Source organism: Notolepis coatsorum (genome assembly GCF_963971535.1).
Source record: "Notolepis coatsorum genome assembly, chromosome: 16".
NCBI classification, from domain to species: Eukaryota; Metazoa; Chordata; class Actinopteri; order Aulopiformes; family Paralepididae; genus Notolepis; species Notolepis coatsorum.
In genome coordinates this window covers 11661559-11687729 of record NC_140180.1, presented here as the reverse complement: position 1 = coordinate 11687729, position 26171 = coordinate 11661559, and the positions used below count along the sequence as shown (strand labels likewise).

The following is a 26171-nucleotide window of genomic DNA, read 5'->3' as shown; positions in this document are numbered from 1 at the left end:
AGACCAACCCATAACCCTAACTGAATCATTCAAGTTCCTCGGCACCCACATCAGCAATAAACTCAAATGGGACATTAACACCACTGCAGCAGCGCCTGTACTTCCTCAGGCAACTGAGGAAGTACAGAGTCCAACAACACCTGCTGGTCCAATTCTACACTGCCATAATTCAAAGCATCCTCACCTCATACATCACCATTCCATTGATAAACACACCAAACACAAACTCCAACGCATCATCAAGACAGCCTCCAAAATAATTGGCTGCCCCCTCCCCTCTCTGGACTCCATCTACACCTCACGCACAGTCACCCGCTCTGGTAAAATAGTCAACGACCCCTCTCACCCAGCACACCACTTATTCCAGCGCATGCCCTCAGGTCGCTACAGGTCCATTCTAACACACACGCTTCACAAACAGTTTTTTCCCCACAACAGTCCGAACACTGAACACCCTGGCCCGCCCCCCTTTGCACAGACGGGCAAGCATCGGTCACTGACTGACACTGTTACCGTGACTGTCCTATATGTATTTATGTATATATGTATTTATTGTGGGGATTGGGAGGTGGGAGGGGGGCGTTTTTGATGTTTGATGTCTGTTTCATGTTGATGTAACCAGTGTTTAACAATCTGTACCGAAAACAATTACCACCAACCATCGTTGTGTGGCATTAAAGTATCTTGTATCTTGTATCATATATATACCTGTGCTGCCATCGAAGCCCCCCACCACATACAGCTGATCTGTGTATATATATATATATTACCTGTGCTCTGTGTGTATATATATACAGTATATATTATATATATTACCTGTGCTCTGTGTATATATATATATATTATATATATACCTGTGCTGCCATCGAAGCCCCCCACCGCATACAGCTGCTCTGTATATATTCCCCGTGCTCTGTGTGTATATATTAGAGCTGGGCCGTTAACGTGCTGCGTTAACGCCGGACTATTATCGCACGTTAAAAAAATGTACGCCGTTAATCTCACTCACACATACACATACGGGTACTTAATAAGGGCGGGCCTCTCCGTGGCTCTGTGCTGCTGAAGCGCGCAGCCACACAGACCGAGCTCTGCGCTCATCATGGCGGAGAGAACTAAACGAAAGTATGGGTACACTTTACGAAAGTCGATGCCGACAACGCACGTTGCCACAAGTGCAATAAAACATTTGCAAGTATGGGTGGCAATACAAGCAATTTGTCAAAACATCCGTTGTCAAAACATAACATTAGTCTGCAGAAATGCACCGTTTTCGACTGCTTTGCTCGCAGTGTTCCATCTCCATGCACGTCCACTGCAGGTAAGCCAAGATAATACGGAGTTAGCTAGGCTAATAACGAATTATTACGAATAGGCTAATAAATAAAATATAATTACATAGCTAATTGTTTAGCTACAAATATATTTGAAAGATGACAACTTTTTATAGATCGTCACAGCCCACCCCTCCTCCCTCTACCACCACCGGTCCCAGCCAAGTCCCTTCACCCTAGCAGCTAGGAAGGATGACAGAGGATAGGGTGAACGAGTGTCACAGGGCTGTGACCCAGTTCTGTATCGTATCGCTCTCGCTCGGCATCGCTCTCTGCACTATCTCGCATACGTGCACGCGCACTGAATAAAGACCACAATGTACCTTTAATCCCAATATTCGTCTGACCACACCCCTATCAGCTTACCCATATAAGCAGGGGTGGGGCCACCCACTCTCCTCCTTCTCGCTTTCACCACAAGGAAGAAGTGCCTCGGTAGATCCCCACACTTGACACCATGATGGAAGAAAGGTTTAGGAGCAGCTTTGGGAAACAAGGATACGTTGACATCATATCTTTATTTTCTCTCTCACTATTTTCGAGAAAATACGGCGATATTGTCTTCGTACTGGAGTGTCTGGAAGATGATGATCATTCTAAAAACCCTCCACCGGTTTTCGTATTGGGAGCACGCCGCTGCATGCTTCTCAACTGCAGTTCCTTGCTGTGTTTGTTGGGGTGAAACCTGTCAGGCCACAGCTGAACTGTCGGACATGCCGCTGTTGTGAGAAGCGGTGCGTTCCAGGTTGGGTGAGTAGTGTTTGCTGGCGGGCTCCACTTGTCTGTTAGTGCTATGGGGGCTACTTGACAAAGTTTATGGAAACCGGCCCCAGGCTAGGGTCCTTTGTTCAGCCACCTAGGCGACAGAAGGCCTTGGTCTGAAGACCATTATAGTTTTAACTAGTGGGCCGCGACCATTGACACTGGTGATCCCTGTGTGTTCTGGACGAGTGGATTCTCTCTGTCACCGTGTTAAGGCCCCATCTTTCATATCCAAATGAGAGTATTCCTTCACGAGGGGATATGTGCATGTAATGTGCGATAGCGGCAGATTCATGTTCAAAGTCAGCTACACAGGCCAGTTGGTACTGTGCTGATTCCGTCGGATGTGGTAAAGTCACCGTTGTGAAGCGGTGTTGACATCTTGTTTTCTCTTTTCTCTTAAAAAGTGAGGAGAGGTTCAGAACGGCGGCCTGTCTGGGTGAGTGTTATGTCATTGTTTACATGTTCATAGCTTACGGTTAGCCAGTCAGCTGTTAACTGCTGCGTTAGCCTGCTGGATCGCTGCATGGCCTGCTTAGGGCCTACTATTAGCCAGTCAGCTGTTAGCTGCGGGGCTAGCATGTCGTGGTCGCTAGGTAACGTTAGCTTGCTGCTATGGCTATGGCCTGGCGCGGGGTAGCTTAGCTTCTCGCGCGCCGCCGTGAGCTCGCTTCTGATCGCGTGCGTCGTTAGATCGGCGTCTCGCGAGCAGAAGCAGTAGCACCCAAACGGTTGGAGCGGCCGTTAGCTTGATGCTAGTCTGTTGAACGTGCTTTGATTTTAACATGTTTTACACTCTTGACCACGACGTCATCCTTGACAGGGGATGTTTTCGTCGACCCTGCCCTGAGCCAGGACGGCAAGGTTGCATCAACAGGGGACTGTAGTGCGGGTTGGGGCGGTGACGCTGCCCAGTTCGGACAACACAGGAGCGGCTGTGTTTCCTACGGTGTCTGTGACTGCACTTCGCTGATCTGCGTTCCGGGTAGGAACGGGGTTGACCAGACCTCATAACACGTCTTCTGGTTTTACTTTGCTAAATGTATTGTGAATAACGGTGTTTTTCCCAAAACGTGTGTTGCTACAATGCATTTAGGATACGTTGCGGGTTATGTGTGAGCTGTTTTTGTCACTGGCAGTTAGCTTCTCCGTGCAAATGGGATGTAATGATCTGGTTGTTGTGTGAGAAACACGGCCGTGTACTCACAACTAAGGTAACTAACCTATGAAGCTATGCTTGGTGACAAGTGAGTAAAAGAATGTTCTTTCTCAGACTGTAATGACAATGAACAGTGTGTTCACACATTAACAGGTTTTCCTGTTTTAACTGGCCGTATTGAGGGTAAAATAGGAGGATTGTGTTTCCCCCCCGGTTCCCTGGGGACTTTTTCATCCTCCTATCAGACATGTTGTGCATTAATTGTGTCTTTTGTGTGGTAGGGATACGATGTAACTCTTAGCTTGATTGCTGAGGTTGTGCTAAATCTGCTGGAGAAACTTATTTCCTAAAGGGAAATTGGTTTGGTTGCTGTCATGTGTGCTTAGCAAGGCCTGTGGTCGATACTAATCAAGAATGATGTATTCTCTCATTGTGAAAAAAACGGCGTTCCTCTGTTGAGTGTTTTTTGCCATTTTTTGTAGGTGATGATGGGTTGTGTGTGTCATGTGACCTACAACTGGGTTGTACTGGCCACAGAAGCACATGTGTATGTTGGACCGGGGTTCTTAGAGCCCTCTCTATTCTGTGTTTTTCCTTAGTAAAAATCAGATAGCAGGTTAGCTCATGCGCTGTGTGGAGCTGTGAAACGCTTCATAGAGCTGACTATGACTGTGTCATATTCTCTTTTTGTCGTTACATCGTATCATGGGTGTGGGGTCGTAAAGGGGTGAACTGGTAACCTTTCCTCTCCCCATTGTTCTGTCGGTCAGGGGTACACCCCCTGTCCTTCAAGGTTCCCGTCACGTGGCGGTTCGGCACGTTACGGGGGGGGGGGGGGGGGGGGGGGGGAGGGAGTTCCTGGTCCCACGGCCTGGTATATTGGGCGTGTGCACCGCAGGAATTCCCCCGCCATAGAGTACGTCACCGTGCGCGTCTCTGTTGGTAGGACTTCCGTGTGCTGTTCAGGTCCATGTGATGGATCTGTTTTCAGGGGGGGTGGTCAGGGCTCCTCCTCACCAAGCGCCTATTCAGGCCTTCTGTGAGTTCGGACTCCTTCTTCCATGTGAGGAAGCCTCCATCAGAGTACAGAGCCTTCCTCCTCAGATTGTCAAAGTGAGTGGACCCTCTAGAAGGGTCCTTTTCTATTGTATGTATATTCGATTCAATTCGTTTATTGAGTGTGTATGGGTTCAGTGCCTCTTCCCCGGAGGCCCTAAAACCAGTTTTTTACATGGCTCAAGGTGCAATATATTCTTTTCAATCTGTACAGCTCGCGTGGGAAGTCTCTCTGGGGATCCCCGTCTCTTTCCTATGGGAGGGTGGTGGGATGTAAAAATGTGAACATTTTTTACCCCGGCTGTGTAGACTGGGATACATACTGTTGATGCTTCCTTCTTTCTATTCCAGAAGTGTTGGAGTTAGGGAGTGTCACACCCCTCTTGTCGTTCCCCTGGGCGCCTTGGGGATTCGATGACAGGTCTAAATAGCCTGTTCATTGATGGGGGTGTGTCCCGACGCACGTATAGTGCTAGCTCGCTGTAAACAGGCGATTGACTGGCACGCCTTGGTTGCTTGTGGTTGAAACAGCGTTTTTATAAAGCAACTGAGATGGGGGTTTTTCCTCTTCCGACGACCACATCCCATGACCTGGGTGGGTTGTCGACGGATTCTCGTTCATGTCTGGGGGATGATGACGGGATGGATCTGAACATATGTGGTGGGGTCTCACGCCCTTGGGGTGGGCCACCAGGCGCGGTTCGTCCGAACGTCTGGGTGGCGCCTTCTTTTCATGTTAAGATCAACACGCATATCTGCCCTTCTCCTGGAGTAGGCATGTCGGCGTGGTTAGGGCACGGGACTGGTTCTGGTCACGCTGGTCCAGATCAGTTGAACCCGTTGTCCGCCGGGGATGCAGATCTGCTGTTCTGGTACCCTGAGGGACTTGGGCTTTTTTCAGGGGGAAAAATGCCAGGTCGGTCTGGGTGTCACAGGGTTAAGCGCTATGGAGACCCTGGTTGGGTATGTTTTTACTCAGCACTGTCGTCATGGCTTACAGCCATGCCATTCTGTACGCGCTCGATCTCATTGGATCTCGGCCGCTACACAGGTTGGTCCTGGTTAGTACTTGGTTGGGAGACCGCCTGGGAATACCAAGTACGGTGTGCTTAGGGGCTGGTTCTCCATTATTTTTCGCTCCTCTCTCACGCATGGCGAAGAGGGGCTTGTGGGGGTGGTTTTTTGACCTCCTCTGGTGACCCTGTGCTTCCCGTACCGCCAGGCCCGGTCCGAAGTGATGTTTGCGACCCGTAGGCCTGGGTTAACCCTTTTTGGAAACTGAAACACTTGTACTGCGGTATAGCCGGTGTATACCCGCAGGTGTGTTTTGGAGTTTTTTCTTGAGGGGTTATAGGAACAACCACCGCATTGGGTAACACCGAGGTGGTTGATTCCCTGGTGTGTTGGTGCAGTGTCAACTCCCGGGTTCACCGTTTGAGGGTGCCCCTGCACGTTCATGACGTCTGCCAATCGTGTCAGCCTTCTCTGCCTCGACCCCTCTGGGTGGGGGTTTTTAAATGGAGGCTTGGTCATGCAACACCGCCAGCTTACGCTCCTTCCGCCGGGGCGGCTGTGTTCAGCTGTCCCCTCTGGCGCCTGTCTCGTCCGCAGTCTCCAGGCTAGGGTTAACAGCCTGTTGCCTGGTTTTTCCCCGGTGCGCTGCCTGCTTCCGTTGGTTAACCTTTTTTGTGTGCTTACGGCCATGCTGACTGCCTGTTCTGCAGGGTCAGTGTGCCAGGCGGTGTACTATTGGGGGGACAGGGCCCGCTCGGCTTACGGCCATACCAACCTGAACACGCCCGATCTCGTCCGATCTCGGAAGCTAAGCAGGTTCTGGCCTGGTTAGTACTTGGATGGGATTCCGCCTGGGAATACCAGGTGCAGTAACTGAGGGGCCTTTGTCCGAATACGCTGGCGATGTGGGGGGCGGGGCACTACGTGCCCACCTGGTGGGGTCTTGATGCTGGCATCATGGACTTCTCCGGGCCCCCATTCTAGGGAGTCCAGTCCTTTTGGTGGGTCTGGGTCTTCCTTCGTGCTCCGCTGCTACGGCCTTGCCACGGGGTTGGGTTTGCCCTTGACCCCGTGATTCTGGGGGCAGTAACGAGGTTGTTCCTCCGTTCGTTCCCGGGTGGCATGCGGGTTGTGCGTGTGTGTAGTCGTGGGGTCAAGCCACGGTCTGCTCACCCTGTGCGTTGAGTTGCTTGAGTGCCTCTTCGCACGGTCGGGTCCGTCGCCCTCCCGTGAAGCCCCTAATAGGGGGGGTGCCCGCCATTAGGGTGGGTCGGGGGGGCTCGGCCCTCCCTGTTCTGATGGTTTGTGGGGGGCTGTCAGCGGGGTGTATTTGTCGGCCGTTGGCTCTCGCTCGGCCTCCCTTGTGCAGAGAGCGATGCCGAGCGAGAGCGATACGATACAGAACGTTAGGTTATGACTATAACCAAGTTCTGTTAGTATAGCGACGCTCGGCATCCGACGCCGCTGCAGCCTTTGACCTCGCCTTGTGGCGAAAGCTTGGGAAGGAGGAGAGTGGGTGGCCCCACCCCTGCTTATATGGGTAAGCTGATAGGGGTGTGGTCAGACGAATATTGGGATTAAAGGTACATTGTGGTCTTTATTCAGTGCGCGTGCACGTATGCGAGATAGTGCAGAGAGCGATGCCGAGCGTCGCTATACTAACAGAACTTGGTTATAGTCATAACCTAACGTTTGTTGTCAAAGGCCTGCACCCCTTCTCTACATTGGAGTCCAAGGGCTTTAAGTGACAACTAATCATTCAGTGTATATAGTTTTTTTTTTATCTTACATTTGTTGTTTATTATAAAAAGTCTATAATTCAGACACATTTAAAACATTGTTGCTGCTGTTGAAGAAATAATATTTATTTATTATATTTATTTATAAAGTTATATAAAAGAACATTGCTGCTGCTGTTGCTGAAGAAATAATATTTATTTATAAAGTTATAAATAATAAAGCAATGTCGATAAAGTACCGAACCGTTAAGCAGTATCGATAAGGGTACTAGTATCGATAAAATCCTAACGATACCCATCCCTAGGTAGAACACACATATTTTGAATGCCTTCGGCAGACTTCAAATGAGCCATTTTAATCTAGATTAACTCCAGGATTGCAGATAGATTAATCTAGATAAAAAAATGTAATCTATGCCCACCTCTAATATATATACAGTATATATTATATATATTACCTGTGCTGTGTGTATATATACAGTATATATATATGACCTGTGCTCTGTGTGTATATATATACAGTATATATTATATATATTACCTGTGCTCTGTGTGTATATATATACAGTATATATTATATATATTACCTGTGCTGTGTGTATATATACAGTATATATATATTACCTGTGCTCTGTGTTCAAGTTTCAAGTTTCAAGTTTCTTTATTAGTTGTCATACAGAAGTACAGAATACTTTTATACAAAATGCTTCTTACTGTTACGTTCCAGAGACTGTGCTAGACAAGATAAGTATGAAATAACATAGTATAGCATGTAAATTAGAAGTAAAAAATGAGGTCACAGTCTTCAGTATAGACATATGTACAATGTTCGATGCAGAATAGACGTAACCGAGTTACCATATAATATACAATACTATGCAGTGTACTAATACAATACTATATAGTGCAAAGCAGAAATGGGATGAGGTACAATTTAAGTACAATTTACAGTAAGGTGTACGAGTTGTAGTGCAAATCCTTTATCAATAAATATAAAGTGTGTTTAGGTGATCTAAAGTGTGGAGAGTGGGTGCTGCAGTGTGTTTGTTTGTTTAAAGTGAGTGTGTGCGTGTGTATATATATACAGTATATATATATATTACCTGTGCTCTGTGTGTATATATATATTACCTGTGCTCTGTGTGTATATATACAGTATATATATATGACCTGTGCTCTGTGTGTATATATATACAGTATATATTGATTTGATTTTTTTTGATTTTGAAGTCTTTATTTCGAACATGCAATGAATACAACAAACAATAACAAAAAGCAAAACAACTCAATCTGCATATTACCTGTGCTCTGTGTGTATATATATACAGTATATATTATATATATTACCTGTGCTCTGTGTGTATATATATACAGTATATATTATATATATTACCTGTGCTGTGTGTATATATATATACAGTATATATTATATATATTACCTGTGCTCTGTGTGTATATATATACAGTATATATTATATATATTACCTGTGCTGTGTGTGTATATATATACAGTATATATTATATATATTACCTGTGCTCTGTGTGTATATATATATTACCTGTGCTCTGTGTGTATATATACAGTATATATATATGACCTGTGCTCTGTGTGTATATATATACAGTATATATTGATTTGATTTTTTTTGATTTTGAAGTCTTTATTTCGAACATGCAATGAATACAACAAACAATAACAAAAAGCAAAACAACTCAATCTGCATATTACCTGTGCTCTGTGTGTATATATATACAGTATATATTATATATATTACCTGTGCTCTGTGTGTATATATATACAGTATATATTATATATATTACCTGTGCTGTGTGTATATATATATACAGTATATATTATATATATTACCTGTGCTCTGTGTGTATATATATACAGTATATATTATATATATTACCTGTGCTGTGTGTGTATATATATACAGTATATATTATATATATTACCTGTGCTCTGTGTGTATATATATACAGTATATATTATATATATTACCTGTGCTGTGTGTATATATATACAGTATATATTATATATATTACCTGTGCTCTGTGTGTGTATATATATATACAGTATATATTATATATATTACCTGTGCTCTGTGTGTATATATACAGTATATATATATTACCTGTGCTGCCATCGAAGCCCCCCACCGCGTACAGCTGCTCTGCCAGGACGGCTGCCCCCAGCGTGCTCCGTCTCTCCTGCATGCTGGCCACCGCGCTCCACTGGTCCCTCACACCGTCGTACATGTCCACCGTCCGCACCCTCAGAGAGCCGTTGAAGCCTCCTACTGCGTAGACACGGCCCGACATGAACACCACGCCTGGAGGGAGGACACAGAGAGAGAGAGAGAGAGGTTAGAACCTTCTGGCCCATCTGTAAGTTATCTATCCGTCTATCTATAACCTATATATCTGTCTATCTATAACCTATATATCCATCTGTCTATAACCCATCTATCTGTCTATATAACCTATATATCCATCTGTCTATAACCCATCTGTCGATCTATAACCTATATATCCATCCGTCTATAACCTATCTATCAGTCTATCTATAACCTATATATCTGTCCATCTATAACCTATATATCCATCTGTCTATAACCCATCTGTCGATCTATAACCTATATATCCATCTGTCTATAACCCATCTGTCGATTTATAACCTATATATCCATCTGATCTGTCTATAACCTATCAATCAGTCTATCTATAACCTATATATCTGTCTATCTATAACCTATATATCCATCTGTATATAACCCATCTATCTGTCTATATATAACCTATATATCTGTCAGTCTATCTATAACCTATATATCCGTCTATCTATAACCCATCTGTCTATCTATAACCTATATATCTATAAGCTATATATCATCTATAACCTATATATTTTTTTTAATCCACTTTCTTTTTCTTTTTTTCTCCCATCCCGATTTAGCCGTGCCAATTCTCCCCTCCCCTGTCTTGATCGTTGCTCGCATGTGCCCCTCACTGGCCGGTCGTAGGGAGGATAGAAGCCCATCACATGTCCCCTCCGATACATGTGTAGGCAGCCAGTCGCATCTTTTCACCTGCCAGCGCGGACTCTCATTTAGCGAGGAGTAACGCGTGGGAGGCTCACACTGCCCCCGCCATTTTCCCGTCTCTGCTGTGCAGGCGTCCCCCAACCGACCTGTAGGAGTCGCCGTTTACAACGTCCAGATTACCACCCATCGACTTCCCACCCGCTAACTCTGCCAATTGTGGGGCGGCGTGGCTCAGGGGTAGAGCGGGTCGTCCAATGATCGAAGGGTTGGTGGTTCGAATCCCGCTCAAGCCCATGTCCATCCCACTGCCGTTGTGTCCTTGGGCAAGACACTTAACCTACTTGCCTCGTATGAACGTGTATGCATGTGTATGAATGTTGGTGGTGGTCGGAGGGGCCGTAGGCGTTGATTATTCGCCACGCTTCCGTGAGTCTGCCTCAGGGCAGCTCTGGCTGCAATTGTAGCTTACCACCACCGGGATGACTGTGTATGAACGAATAATGGACTCTGTAAGCGCTCTGGGGTCTCTGGGGTGTCACGAAGAGCGCTATATAAATCCAATCCATTATTATTATTATTATTAGTATGACGGCCGGCCAAAGCCGGAGGCAACGCTGACAGCCGGATCCGATACCGGCGTCTCTTGCATTGGTGACGAGCGCAATGTCCGCTGCGCCACCCAGCCGCCCCTATAACCTATATATCTATAACCTATATATCTGTCCATCTATAACCCATGTATCTGTCCATCTATATAACCCACCTATCTATCTGTCTATAATCTATCTATCTAATGTTATCTATCCATCTATCATCATCTAACTATGGATAATCTAACGTTATCCATCTATCTATAATTGATCTATTCACAGCGCAATGACCAGGAAGCAAATTGGCATAACGACTGAATTGGGGGATGGGAGAAAAGATGAAAGAAAATCACTGATATTGACCGATACTGATGCATCCCTATTGGCAACCCCCAACACACACACACACACACACACACACACACACACTCTCACACACACACACACACACACACACACACACACACACTCACCAGCTCGACAGCGTCTGGAGGGAAGGTCGGCTACTTGGAACCAACGGTCTTCTTGGAAGTCATAACACTCCACACTGCGGATGGCTTTAGGAGCCTGTCCCCCTACCACTATCATCACCTACACACACACACACACACACACACAGGACATTGAGACATAATAAAGAACAGTTGGAGAGTGAATGTGTATGTGTTCATTGTAATGTCATGTGTGCTCGCTATGTGTGGTGTGGGTGAGAGAGAGAAAGACTGCTACTGTTTACTGTACACCCCCAGCCAGGAGAAACTAACTACTGTTTACTGTACACCCCCAGCCAGGAGAAACTAACTACTGTTTACTGTACACCCCCAGCCAGGAGAAACTAACTACTGTTTACTGTACACCCCCAGCCAGGAGAAACCAACTACTGTTTACTGTACCCCCCCAGCCAGGAGAAACCAACTACTGTTTACTGTACACCCCCAGCCAGGAGAAACCAACTACTGTTTACTGTACACCCCCAGCCAGGAGAAACTAACTACTGTTTACTGTACACCCCCAGCCAGGAGAAACCAACTACTGTTTACTGTACACCCCCAGCCAGGAGAAACTAACTACTGTTTACTGTACCCCCCCAGCCAGGAGAAACTAACTACTGTTTACTGTACACCCCCAGCCAGGAGAAACTAACTACTGTTTACTGTACACCCCCAGCCAGGAGAAACCAACTACTGTTTACTGTACACCCCCAGCCAGGAGAAACTAACTACTGTTTACTGTACACCCCCAGCCAGGAGAAACTAACTACTGTTTACTGTACACCCCCAGCCAGGAGAAACTAACTACTGTTTACTGTACACCCCCAGCCAGGAGAAACTAACTACTGTTTACTGTACACCCCCAGCCAGGAGAAACCAACTACTGTTTACTGTACACCCCCAGCCAGGAGAAACTAACTACTGTTTACTGTACACCCCCAGCCAGGAGAAACTAACTACGCAATTAATGTGTATCCACAGAAATAACAATATTGATTATGGTCTATAATTCACTACATCAGAAGTTAGTAAGAATATTGGTTATTGTCTGAATTTAAAAAAAAAAAAAAAAAAAAACTATCTAACCCTAACTAACCTTACTGTCATGCACTTGTCCTAATAAACTAACCTACACTGTAGCACTCAACACTTTGATGAACATTGTTACTCAGGTGCTAGAGTTGTGCCCTTCCTTCCTGATGACTTGTCGTACAGAACTTGTAAGTCGCTTTGGATAAAAGCGTCAGCTAAATGACTAAATGTAAAATGTAAAAAATTTAAATTGTCTAGAATTCACTACCTCAGAAGTTAGTAAGAATATTGATTATGGTCTATAATTCACTACCTCAGAAGTTAGTAAGAATATTAGTTATTGTCTATAATTCACTACATCAGAAGTTAGTAAGAATATTGGTTATTGTCTAGAATTCACTACATCACAAGTTAGTAAGAATATTGATTATAGACTATAAATCACTACCTCAGAAGTTAGTACGAATATTGATTATAGTCTATAATTCACTACATCAGAAGTTAGTAAGAATATTGTCTATAATTCACTACATCAGAAGTTAGTAAGAATATTGATTATAGTCTATAATTCACTACATCACAAGTTAGTAAGAATATTGATTATAGTCTATAATTCACTACATCACAAGTTAGTAAGAATATTGTCTATAATTCACTACATCAGAAGTTAGTAAGAATATTGATTATAGTCTATAATTCACTACATCACAAGTTAGTATGAATATTGATTATAGACTATACATCACTACATCACAAGTTAGTAAGAATATTGTCTATAATTCACTACATCAGAAGTTAGTAAGAATATTGATTATAGTCTATAATTCACTACATCACAAGTTAGTATGAATATTGATTATAGACTATACATCACTACATCACAAGTTAGTATGAATATTGATTATAGACTATACATCACTACATCACAAGTTAGTATGAATATTGATTATAGACTATACATCACTACATCACAAGTTAGTATGAATATTGATTATAGACTATACATCACTACATCACAGGAATGAAGAGTCTGTCAGAGAGGGTGGCCTGATTCAGTCTGGTTAGATGATGATTTGTGTGTGCATGCATGTGTGTGTGTGTGTGTGTGTGCGTGTGTGCGTGAGTGACACACATATATATAGAAAGAGGGAGCGCGGCTACGTGGCGTAGTGGGCAAGGCGTTCGCCACAAATGCGGAGACGCTGGGCTCGCCTGCCCAGCGCTCCACATTGCTTTCAGTTTAGCTGGTCGTCCGTACTAATACATATTGGCAGTATTAGGGGGTGGGAAACTGATGGGTGGCGATCGGGCGTTGTGGACAGCGACTCCTACAGGTCGGTTGGTGTGCCTGCGCAGTAGAATCAGGAAGTGTCGGGGGGCAGCGTGAGCCTCCCACGCGTTACTCCTCGCCACTGAGAGATCGAGCTGCGCAGGTGAAAAGATGCGACTGCTGTTACCTCGAGTACCGGAGGGGACTTGTGCTATGTATGACTTAGTCCACATTGCAGCCGGCTTGTGGGAGGCAAGAAACAGCGTTCGTGACAGGGGAGGGTTGAATTGGATGATACGAAATTGGGATGGGAGAAAAAATAGAAAATGGGAGAAAAAGTGGATACAATTTTTTTTTTAAAACAATCACCTCCCAAGGTGTCTAAGCTACACCGTGCTGCACACCATCAGAGGCCAAGATACATCACATGTATGTTATTTTCGTGCGTTTATCCCAAGCTTTCTCTAAATATTCAGCAAGAGCAAAAACCCTGTGATCAAAAAAACATTTTAGTCTATCTCTGCATCACTCAACCACAGTAACTCAAGGTTTTTTTTTACACCCGTCAAATAACTTTTTACACAACTCATAGTATAGTGGACAATAAAACATCAAATGAAACTCATCCTCAATATCGATACCACAGTAAATACAGTCCGGTCTCGAGGTGCGGGGGCAAAATGTGTGTGTGTGTGCGCGAGTGTATGTGTTTAACAGTACAGTAGCTAACGCATTGAGTGGGTGTGCGTGAGATAGAGAGAGAGAGAGAGAGAGAGAGAGAGAGAGAGAGAGAGAGAGAGAGAGAGAGAGAGAGAGAGAGAGAGAGAGAGAGAGAGAGAGAGAGAGAGAGAGAGAGAGAGAGAGAGAGAGAGAGAGAGAGAGAGAGAGAGAGAGAGAGAGAGAGAGAGAGAGAGAGAGAGACCTTGGGCAGGCTGATGGGTGTGCGTGGGCGTGTGCGGTCGGTCTTGATGAGGTGTCTCTGGTCGGCGGGCAGCAGGTGGTACTTCATGGCTTCTATCAGGAAGTCTTTGCAGGTGTTGTTGTTCTTTATCAGGGCCTCCTCCTCCACGATCTGACACGGAGAAGAGAAGAGGAGAGAAGAGAAATACTTCATTCACCCCCGAGGGAAATTTGGCACTACAAATCGCTCACGGTAAACCGTAAACCTTTAAGGTAGACAAAAACAAAAGTCACGAATAATAGAAATACGGCCCGGGATATACATTTTCTATGTTATGTATATATTCTAATATAAAATAAAAGAACACTGGAGTCAGTCTCTATTATGCCCACAGCAGCACAAACCACAGATTATTGTGGTCGATTATACTGTATTTTCTACGATGTGAGATGGCAGGAGGTGGGCAACCATGTCTTTGAGAGCTACCAGTAGATTATCAGTCGATCACTGGACAATCAGCCCCCCCCCCCCCCGGACAAAGGCATCCGTCGTCATCCAATGACACTCTTATGCCTAATTTATACTCGGACGTCAAAGTGGTTACGAAGGTTGCGGTGAGCTTGCAGACGCAGCTGGCCAAAGATTACAATCAAATCGACACAAGCTGACGTGGATGGCGTAGAGAGCCACGATTGGCCACTGCCCTGGGTCGGGTCGGGTCGGGCCGGGCCGGGCCGTGTACGTGTTCCTCCGACATACTTCTGGCCTTCATGCTTGACGGTAGTGTGATAGTAAAGGGTTAACCTTCTGTAGTGTGGCAGTGAAAGGGTTAAGGATGGGTAGGCTATAGAGAGGCCTACCTGGGAAGAGGATTCTGTATTATTTTAAAACGGGAAGAGGATTATTATTATTATTATTATGATCTGCTACGTATGTAATAGGGGTAGGAATCACCAGATACGATGTGATATTATCACAATATTGTGACAATATTGTTTATATAATTTTTTTCAACTGCAAATGATGTCCCCAAAAGGAAAACGTTTTCAATGTCTGCAATAAATAAATATATACATCATCCGTTTTATCTAATAAGATAATGTTTTCAGTCTGTTCACCTCACTCCAATCAGTAATCATCAGTCATTATTTTATATTATTATTTTATTTCTATTCTTTTAATTATATCAGCACGCAAAATATCGCAATGTATAGCAGTTTTCCCCGACCCCTAGTATGCAACTACTGCACACAAATCAGATACATGCAAATGCTTGGGCAATTTTTTGCTTCTGAAATAAGAGATTGAGAATACTTTGTGCAACGTTTTCAATATTTTGTGTTGTAGAACACGTGCCTGACAAATAAGCATCTTGATCACTGAGGATTTGTCTTGTTTCCTTAATCTTTCATTTAAAATCCAAGTAGCCACAATCTGATTGAGAGGAGAGGAGAGGAGAGGAGAGGAGAGGAGAGGAGAGGAGAGGAGAGGAGAGGAGAGGAGAGGAGAAGAGAGCAGAGGGGTGGAGAGGGGTGAAGAGGAGAGGAGAGGAGAGGAGAGGAGAGGAGAGGAGAGGAGAGGAGAGGAGAGGAGAGGAGAGGAGAGGGGTGAAGAGGAGAGGGGTGGAGAGAAAGGGGAGAAGAGAGCAGAGGGGTGGAGAGGGGTGAAGAGGAGAGGAGAGGGATGGAGAGAAAGGGGAGAAGAGAGCAGAGGGGAGGAGAGGAGAGGAGAGGAGAGGAGAGGAGAGGAGAGGAGAGGAGAGGAGAGGAGAGGAGAGGAGAGGAGAGGGGGGGGAGAGGAGAGGAGAGGAGAGGTTACCTGCACCAGGTAGTCTCTAGACAGCAGTGGTAACCTGACATGCTCCATCAGCTTGGGCATGTGTTCCAGACGAGCGTCCTTATCATGTTTAATCACACGCTATCATCGCTCTCATACCACCTGAGAGAGAGAGAGAGAGAGAGAGAGAGAGAGAGAGAGAGAGAGAGAGAAGAGAGAGAGAAGGTCAATATTCTTATTGTATCTACAGATATGGTAAAAAAAAATGATTATATTTGAGTGTTGAGTTTTTGGATGTGTGTGAGATTATGTGCAAAATAAATCTGCATTATCTTTTTTAGTGAAGTGCCCCCTTTAAGTGTCTTGTCCTCGACACACTGCCGGGAGGCATGTATGCCTTCGACGACGGAACTGCATTTCCGCGTTCGGGTTTGGCGCTCTGATTGGCCAGGTCATGTGACTATGTGCGCCAATCGTGGGACAGCAAGTTCTGCGCTATTTCCGGGTCTAACAGCCTGCCAAACTACCTGGCGTTCTATCGCCCTGCTCTAAGACAAACTCTAACCTTAACCAACTTCGAAGAGTGCCTAAGCTTAACCATTGTAGAAACTTGCGGTCCCACGATTGGCGTACATGTCACATGACCAGAAATGACCTGGCCAATCAGAGACGTGGAAATGCAGTTATGTTGTAGAAGGCATACAGGCGTGCCGGGAGGAGTCCGGATTCTAACCTTCTAATTCCTTCCGATTACCAGACGAGCCCTCTACCTCCCGAGCCACCGTCAGTCAGGAGGCCTGTCTCTCTGTGTGTCTCTCTGACTCGAGACATCAAGCAGCTGGTTAGACGCTGCTTCTGACACTATCAGAGCCCGTCACCGTCACCTGGCCCCAGCGTGACAGACAGGTGCTCTGACCTATCAGAGCCCGTCACACCGTCCACCTGGCCCCAGCGTGACAGACAGGTGCTCTGACCTATCTCTGGCTGCTCCTCGGCCGACAGCAAGCAGCAGACCCATGTGACGCCGCGCAAGGGTTCCAGTTCAGTCCCTTGTTTGCAACGATAATACTAGGGATGTCCGATATTATTGGCCCTACCGATTTTTATCGGCCGATATCGGCATTAAAATGTGATATCGGAAAATATCGGTATCGGTTTTCAATTTTTTTTTTTTTTTTTTTTACATTTCTTAACCTTTATTTACCCAGGCAAGCAAGTAAGAACAAATTCTGATTTTATTTATTGTCAAAAGTATGCATAATGTTGTGTTAATTCCACAACAAGAGATATGTAATGTTAATTAACTGAAATTATTCCATTTTTTGGGGGGGAAACCCTGCATATATCGGTATCGGTTGATATCGGTTGATATCGGTATCGGAAATTAAGAGTTGGACAATATTGGTATATCGGTATCGGTAAAAAAGCCAATATGAGCATCCCTAGATAATACCAAATGTGTTCAATTCAAAAGGAAATCGTACTTGAAGTACGTTTGACTGCCATGTCTGGGCATGATGCAAATAAATTAATAGCTTATAAATAATCAATGAATCAGACTATTCACCTGCCTAAACAACACCCGTGTTGAATACTTAATTGTGATTGTTGAGGGGTGAGATTTAAAATGTTTAGCCTGTGACCAGCAACTCTATAGCTTAGACCGGCAGCAGTCTGACGTCCCTCTGGACCGCCGGCGGGGTCCACCCCGACCACGCTATAGGGGGGATTCATCATTGGGAAAATGGATTATCGGCTATTGTAACAATTCTGCAAAGCTTTCCATTTTTGCACAAAATGAGGTTCCCTTCTCTCACTAACATTATTGTTTTTGGTTGAAATTAAATTCAGCGATTTTTTTATTACGGTTAATTGCGAATATTTTCATGTTGAGCTATAGATTGTGGATGAATACACACAGAAAAGGTACACCGTGCAAATGTCCATGCTTTATTTGTTTTAACCGAGACAATTTAGAATGGGCAATGGGGAAATATTTTGCGAGGTGGACCGGCCGGAAACAGCAATGACGTGACCACTACACCTCCCTATGACTGTGACCAGCAGCTCTATACTGTGACCAGCAGCTCTTTACTGTGACCAACAGCTCTATACTGTGCCCAGCAGCTCTATACCTGTGACCAGCAGCTCTATAACTGTGACCAACAGCTCTATAACTGTGACCAGCAGCTCTATGACTGTGACCAGCAGCTCTATGACGTGACCAGCAGCTCTATGACTGTGACACCGAGCAGCTCTATGTGAAACTGTGACAGCAGCTCTATGACTGTGACCAAGCAGCTCTATGACTGTGACCAGCAGCTCTATGACTGTGACCAGGCAGCTCTATACTGTGACCAGCAGCTCTATAACTGTGACCAGCAGCTCTATAACTGTGACCAGCAGCTCTATACTGTGACCAGCAGCTCTATAACTGTGACCAGCAGGCTCTATAACTGTGACCAGCAGCTCTATAACTGTGACCAGCAGCTCTATGACTGTGACCAGCAGCTCTATACTGTGACCAGCAGCCTCTATAACTGTGACCAGCAGCTCTATAACTGTGACCAGCAGCTCTATAACTGTGACCAGCAGCTCTATAACTGTGACCAGCAGCTCTATAACTGTGGACCAGCAGCTCTATGACTGTGACCAAGCAGCTCTATAACTGTGACCAGCAGCTCTATACTGTGACCAGCAGCTCTATAACTGTGACCAGCAGCTCTATAACTGTGACCAGCAGCTCTATGACTGTGACCAGCAGCTCAATACTGTGACCAGCAGCTCTATAACTGTGACCAGGCAGCTCTATAACTGTGACCAGCAAGCTCTATAACTGTGACCAGCAGCTCTATAACTGTGACCAGCAGCTCTATAACTGTGACCAGCAGCTCTATAACTGTGACCAGCAGCTCTATAACTGTGACCAGCAGCTCTATACTGTGGCCAGCAGCTCTATAACTGTGCCAACAGCAGGAGGTTCTGTTGAAGTGGACCAGGGGGCTCCAGCTCTCTCAGTAGCAGCAGGGAGGTTCTGTTGAAGTGGACAGGGGCTCACAGCTCTCTCAGTAGCAGCAGGGAGGTTCTGTTGAAGTGGACCAGGGGCTCACAGCTCTCAGTAGCAGCAGGGAGGTTCTGTTGAAGTGGAACCAGGGGCTCACAGCTCTCAGTAGCAGAGGGAGGTTCTGTTGAAGTGGACCAGGGGCTCACAGCTCTCAGTAGCAGCAGGGAGGTTCTGTTGAAGTGGACCAGGGGCTCACAGCTCTCAGTAGCAGCAGGGAGGTTCTGTTGAAGTGGACCAGGGACTCACAGCTAGGGATGTTCGATATTGGCTTTTTTACCGATATCCGATATACCGATATTGTCCAACTCTTAATTTCCGATACCGATATCAACCAATATGCAGGGCTTACCCCCCCAAAAAACTGAATAATTTCAGGTAATTAACATTACTTATTACATGGCGTTTTCACATTCGCCGAAATGCTTGATTGTGATTGGTCAATAGCGCTCGTCAGAGGTCCGTTATTACTCGATAACGGACCTCTGCCGAGCAATAATGACCGCTGTGCGCAGCTGTAGCAATCAAGCCCACTGACATCAGTGCAATCAGTCCACACACCTGGCGGCGATAATAATAACTTTATTTGGGCTGACAGCGGACGGAGCCACAGAACAACTGCGTCTGCATTTGATCTCGTCTTGTCGATGGTGTAAAATAAATTACCGGTAGGTATATTGTTAGTAAGTTAGCCATGTAATAAGCGGGATAATGTATAGCTCGGTCATTGTCGCAAAATAATTGACCTTCACTACGTTTAGAACACCTCGGCGAGGCGCCTCGGTATTTTAAACTCCGTGTCGGTCAATTATTTTGCGACAATGACCTCGTAGCTATACATTATCCCTTACATATCTCTTGCCGTGAAATTAACACAACATTATGCATAATTTTGACAATAAATAAAATAAGAATTTGTTCTTACTTGCTTGCCTGGGTAAGTAAATGTCGGCCGATAATATCGGACATCCCTAGCCACAGCTCCTTCCTTACCTTCTCCTCTGTGGAGACGGTGAGCTTGTCGCTGGCGATGAGGCTGCAGACCTGCTGGAGGGACAGACCCAGGAACTCCTCCACCTGCATCACGTCACAGAAGTGCTGCTCTGTGGGGACACAGACACACAGGACGACATAGTAGACTTTTATTAGTCTATTTTCAAATGGATCAAACCGTAAACAAAAGAGGCCTATTGGGATGTTAGATCCTAATGTGAAGAACTATGTTCTATTTTGATGCTCGTTTTATACTCGTTTTATGTCTGCAATTCATGCATTGCTCTTGATCTGCCAATTTTGTGCTAATTTTATGCCCGTCTTTTTTTTGGACTGCTGTGAAGCACTTTGAGCTGCAATTATAGTATGTGCTATACAAATAAAGTTTATTATTATTAATATTCATTATTATCTTACCAAGGATCGAACACACACACACACACACACACACACACACACACACACACACACACACACACACACACACACACACACACACACACACACACACACACACACACACACACACACACACACACACACACACACACACACACACACACACACACACACACACACACACACACACACACACACACACACACACACACACACACACACACACACACACACACACACACACACACACACACACACACACACACACACACACACACACACACACACACACACACACACACACACACACACACACACACACACACACACACACACACACACACACACACACACACACACACACACACACACACACACACACACACACACACACACACACACACACACACACACACACACACACACACACACACACACACACACACACACACACACACACACACACACACAGGCTGTGGGGACATTCCACAGTCTTACATTCGGCATCCAGAATTACAACCGGCAGTGTGGCTACATGAGTAGAGCTCCGGACTCATGATCGGAAGATCACCGGTTCGAGCCCCGGTCAAGGCTGTTGTCGGAAAGTGGTGTTGTTGTCCAGCAGGGGGCACTCTGTCCTCTGGACTAGTCAGTAACAATGCCCTTGTTTTACGGCATCACCGTATGAGATGCTAAACCGAGGTCCTGACTGAATCGTATCAACCCAGTATCAAGGCCACCTAATCATCCCTTTCCCTTAATTGGCTGATATCAATCCCCGTCTCCTGAGCCGTTCCGCCATTGTGTAGTGTGATGTGTGCCAGTGTATGGCAGCCATTGAGCCTACATAGCCCAAGGTTGGGTGCTACCAGTTGTGATGAAAGAGGCAATTTCCACCCTACATTTTGAGTGTCTAGAAAAGCGCTATATTCATTCAATCTTTATTTATACTCGATAATACACTGAGTAACTAAACTCATTTACAGTGCCGTCGAGATGTTACATACACAAGTGTCACAGTGTGTTCATAAATATAAAGACATCAGACAATCAGAATAATTAAGAGCACATTTTTAAATACATTCAAAAAAATCTTTTTTAAAAAGAATAAAATAGCAAAAAATTAAAACAGAGGTAATAATTTTAAAACAATTACATATTGTGGTGACCTGATTGGTCATTAACACATTGGTCGCCAAAATCGCTTTCCAGCGTTATTGCCCGCCAACATCGCTGTACAGCGTTTTTGAGATCAATATTTAATTTTTTCGCCATGGCATTCATAATTCATCCACCCACCCCCGGTGCTCCAGCGGGACCCTAAATGGGACTGCAACGGCTCAATACCGCCGCCTGGTGGATGGTCGGGCGAGTTACACTCTCGCCAAAACCGGATGTTGTCATCGGTGCGTCGAGGACATTCCTCCAGCAGTCACATCTCGCTACGGGACTCCTGACAAACACTATATACAAACTATAGTACATTTGGATCGCTGCCATAACGCAATAATAAATATGATTTCTGCGTTTATTGCGCCATACAAACCGGAAATGGATGTAGGTGATCGGCGTCGAATAATTGGGATCTTTCACCGCCAGTCTCATCGGCCCACGGTAAGAGAACAGTAACGTTATTTTCAACCCGATTGTGCATTTCCTTGTTTGCAAACCATCTGATCAATATATCAACCCAACCTACATAAAGCCGTTACTGATGATCAAGGAATTATAAACGACCCCCCCCCCCCTTTCCTCCACGCATGATGAAGCATAATGTATACCGATCATATACATTTGAATTTTTTAATATAGCGTGTATGGGAAAGAAACGCCAATCAATAATCTATCATATGAGTCAGGGCCTATAACTAGCGTTTTTGGAATTACAGCAGAAAAGATTAAAAACATACTTATATTCTAGAAGGTATTAACACAACAATGTATGAATGAAAAAGTATAACGTTCCCACATCCTGAACGATAGATAATCGATGTTGAATGGGCCATAGTAATGTCAATATAGCTATAATATTTAAAAAGTTATAGCCCTGCAAAGAAGGTAAACATCTCCATAGGCTTTTTTTTAGGCTGAATTTCCCTTGGGATCAATAAAGTACTTCTATTCGATTCGATTCTATCCTAACCTTAACCATAACAGGGTATCTGCAGGTTTCAACAAGTTCAATTTAAGACTTTTTTTAACACTTTCAGTGCCACGAGGTGGCGCCAGAGTTAGCGCTTCAATGCCACCATCGGCGCCAATGTTACGCTTAATATCGCCTAATCTATGTTTTAAATTATGGCTATGTGTCTAATCTGCCCGTCGTTTATCAAAGAATCCTTTTCCAGTCAGTGCTGTCAAGGCAGATTGGTTTTTTATCACTTCATTTCCGTTTGAGAGCATTTTGAAAAGCACCCGTTTTGAGGTAAAAAACAGTCCATTCTGGGGCATTCTATGATAATCGTCTTTTACTGGAATATTCCAGAACGTTGCTATTTGTCGGCCTATTTATGAATCGTTTTAAAAAAACCGCTAGATGATCAATATTATACATACACGCACGCCCATTCGAGCCGCGCACGGATAATCGGCGTGTTCATTTCCTCTTGGAGTTTTACAGTGAAACCGAAAGAGCCCATTTCACAAAACAGCTTATATCTTCATCAAAATGAGTCTGATTATCCTAACACTGATAACATAGATTCCTTACCTGACATCAACTGGTATATTCCAATTCCTGATCACCATTCGAAAAAATCGATAAGTGTATGGATCCAACGTGATACAGTAGAACACATGATTCCGCGGGGTTCAGAGGCTCCAGAATGAACTCTAATAACCCCGGCTGCATCAGTGGACTGGAAAATGTGGAGTACAGGATTTTTTCCCCCATCCATTTTCATTGAGTCCATTCCAAAATCCCTTATGTCATCTGGGAGATGATAGGGGGCGCTTTTTTCCACATCTGATCGCCGGCGGCGCTCGGGTAGACTAGGGTAGGCTCGCGTGATGCAATATGATTTCAGATCGCTAAAAAAAACTAAATAAAAAAAAAATTCAGAGAAATCTCGTGAGTGGCTTTCAACGAGATATTAATAATTCAGAGAAAACTCGTGAGTGGCATAGAAAGTGTTAAGACCTTTTTAATACCACTTATCTAACCAACCACTCATCTAACCAATGTCCCCACAATGACAAAAATAAATCTAGTTTTCATCACTTGTGGGGACAGCGGTAGGAAAGCGAGGACACACACACACTCACCTGCGTATGCGTGGGACTGGTCTAGGAGCTGGGTGCAGGTGTGGAGGTCGGCGAAGGCCCTGATGCCCAGACAGTTGGACGGGTGGAGCTGAGACTGGAGGAACTCACAGCACACCTGGCGGACATCCATCAGCTGAAGAAGACTGGCAGCCGGGAGGAGCACCTGGAGGGAGAGAGAGGGGGGGGGAGACAGAGAGAGACAGAGAGAGAGGGGGGAGGGAGAGAGAGGGGGGAGGGAGAGAGAGGGGGGAGACAGAGCGAGGGGGGGGAGAGAGAGGGGGGAGACAGAGCGAGGGGGGGGGAGAGAGAGGGGGGAGACAGAGCGAGGGGGGAGACAGAGAGAGGGGGGGGGGAGAGAGAGAGGGGGGAGACAGAGAGAGGCGGGGGAGGGAGAGAGAGGGGGGAGGGAGAGAGAGGGGGGGAGGGAGAGAGAGGGGGGAGACAGAGAGAGGGGGGAGACAGAGAGAGGGGGGGGAGAGACAGAGAGAGAGGGGGGGGAGACAGAGAGAGGGGGGGAGAGACAGAGAGAGGGAGAGAGAGGGGGGTGGGTAGAGAGAGGGGGGAGAGAGAGAGAGGGGGGGAGAGGGGGGTGGGTAGAGAGAGGGGGGAGACAGAGAGAAAGGGGGGGAGAGACAGAGAGAGAGAGGGGGGGGGGTGGGTAGAGGGGGGGGGGGAGAGAGAGAGAGGGGGGGAGACAGAGAGAGAGAGGGGGGTGGGGAGAGAGAGGGGGGAGAGAGAGAGGGGGGGGGAGACAGAGAGAGGGGGGGGGGAGACAGAGAGAGGGAGGGGGAGACCGAGAGAGAGACAGAGAGAGAGGGCGGGGGAGAGAGAGGGGGGGAGAGAGAGAGGGGGGGGAGAGAGAGAGGGGGGGGGGGACAGAGAGAGAGGGGGGAGAGAGAGGGGGGAGACAGAGAGAGGGGGGGGGAGAGACAGATAGAGAGAGAGGGGGGGGAGACAGAGAGGGAGAGAGGGGGGGTGGGTAGAGAGGGGGGGAGAGGGGGGAGAGAGAGAGGGGGGGGAGACAGAGAGAGAGAGAGAGAGAGAGGGGGGGGGAGACAGAGAGAGAGGGGGGGAGACAGAGAGAGACAGAGAGAGGGGGGGCAGAGAAAGAGAGATAGACAGAGATGGATTGAGACAGAGAGAGACAGAGACAGAGAGACAGAGAGAGAGAGAATTTCATTCATTAACCCTGCACACCGGTTTGATGGAAATTGAAGAAAAACTGAACATGCTAGTGATGATGTCATAATGGCTACTGGCCACTGAACGCTATAGAGTGGTACAAACAATGCAATTCACTTAACGCTATAAAGTGGTACAAACAATACAATTCACTTAACGCTATAGAGTGGTACAAACAATACAATTCACTGAACGCTATAGAGTGGTACAAACAATACAATTCACTGAACGCTATAGAGTGGTACAAACAATACAATTCACTGAACGCTATAGAGTGGTACAATCAATACAATTCACTGAACGCTATAGAGTGGTACAAACAATACAATTCACTGAACGCTATAGAGTGGTACAAACAATACAATTCACTGAACGCTATAGAGTGGTACAATCAATACAATTCACTGAACGCTATAGAGTGGTACAAACAATACAATTCACTGAACGCTATAGAGTGGTACAATTCACTGAAGATTTCCAAAAAGAAAGAAAAAAACTGAAGGGGTTAAAAGGCCTAATCCTCAATTAAAACATAATAATAATAAACGTTATTTGTATAGCACCTTTCATACAAGAATTGCAGCCCAAACAACTCTACTAGACTAGAAAACCAAGTAAACATTCTAAAGACAGAGATCAAAGCAATATACAGACAAAAATCGAAATTGCAAATACGCAGCACAAGACAACAGCAGTACTTCCAAGGCTCTAAACCTAGTCACCTATTAGCCATGCGACTAAGAATTAATGCAAAATTTGCAGATATAACTGCCATTAGGAAACAACAAGCTCTAGTAACAGAACCCAAAATAATAAACGATACATTCAAAGAATTCTACTCCGATTTATATAATTCAGAAACGACCTTTGATCAAGACAAATTAGACACATATCTTAATCAAATTACTCTCCCTAAAATTACGGAGGAAGACGCTAAACAGTTAGAAGTACCGATCACATTAGAAGAACTCAAGGAGGCCATATCCGGAATGAAAAACGGCAAGGCTCCGGGAATTGACGGTATCCCATCAGAAATGTACATTTCTTGCTGGGACATATTTGGACCCTTATTACTAAATATGATCTTATACTCAGTCAAAG

The 26171-nt window shown here is 45.4% G+C and overlaps 1 protein-coding gene across 1 annotated transcript in view; it reads right to left on the bottom strand.

Moving 5' to 3' along the window:
- Window positions 1-26171, bottom strand: part of LOC311242882 (kelch-like protein 3) — an 80883-nt gene that overhangs the window by 22115 nt on the left and 32597 nt on the right. The window contains exons 5-11 of the mRNA XM_084331947.1: window positions 23889-24051; window positions 20226-20335; window positions 19271-19456; window positions 16214-16312; window positions 14417-14566; window positions 11175-11292; window positions 9203-9400 (exon numbers count right to left, since the gene is read on the bottom strand). Of these exons, the coding sequence (XP_084188073.1) occupies window positions 9203-9400; window positions 11175-11292; window positions 14417-14566; window positions 16214-16312; window positions 19271-19456; window positions 20226-20335; window positions 23889-24051 (1024 nt within the window). The remainder of the gene's footprint in view (window positions 1-9202; window positions 9401-11174; window positions 11293-14416; window positions 14567-16213; window positions 16313-19270; window positions 19457-20225; window positions 20336-23888; window positions 24052-26171) is intronic.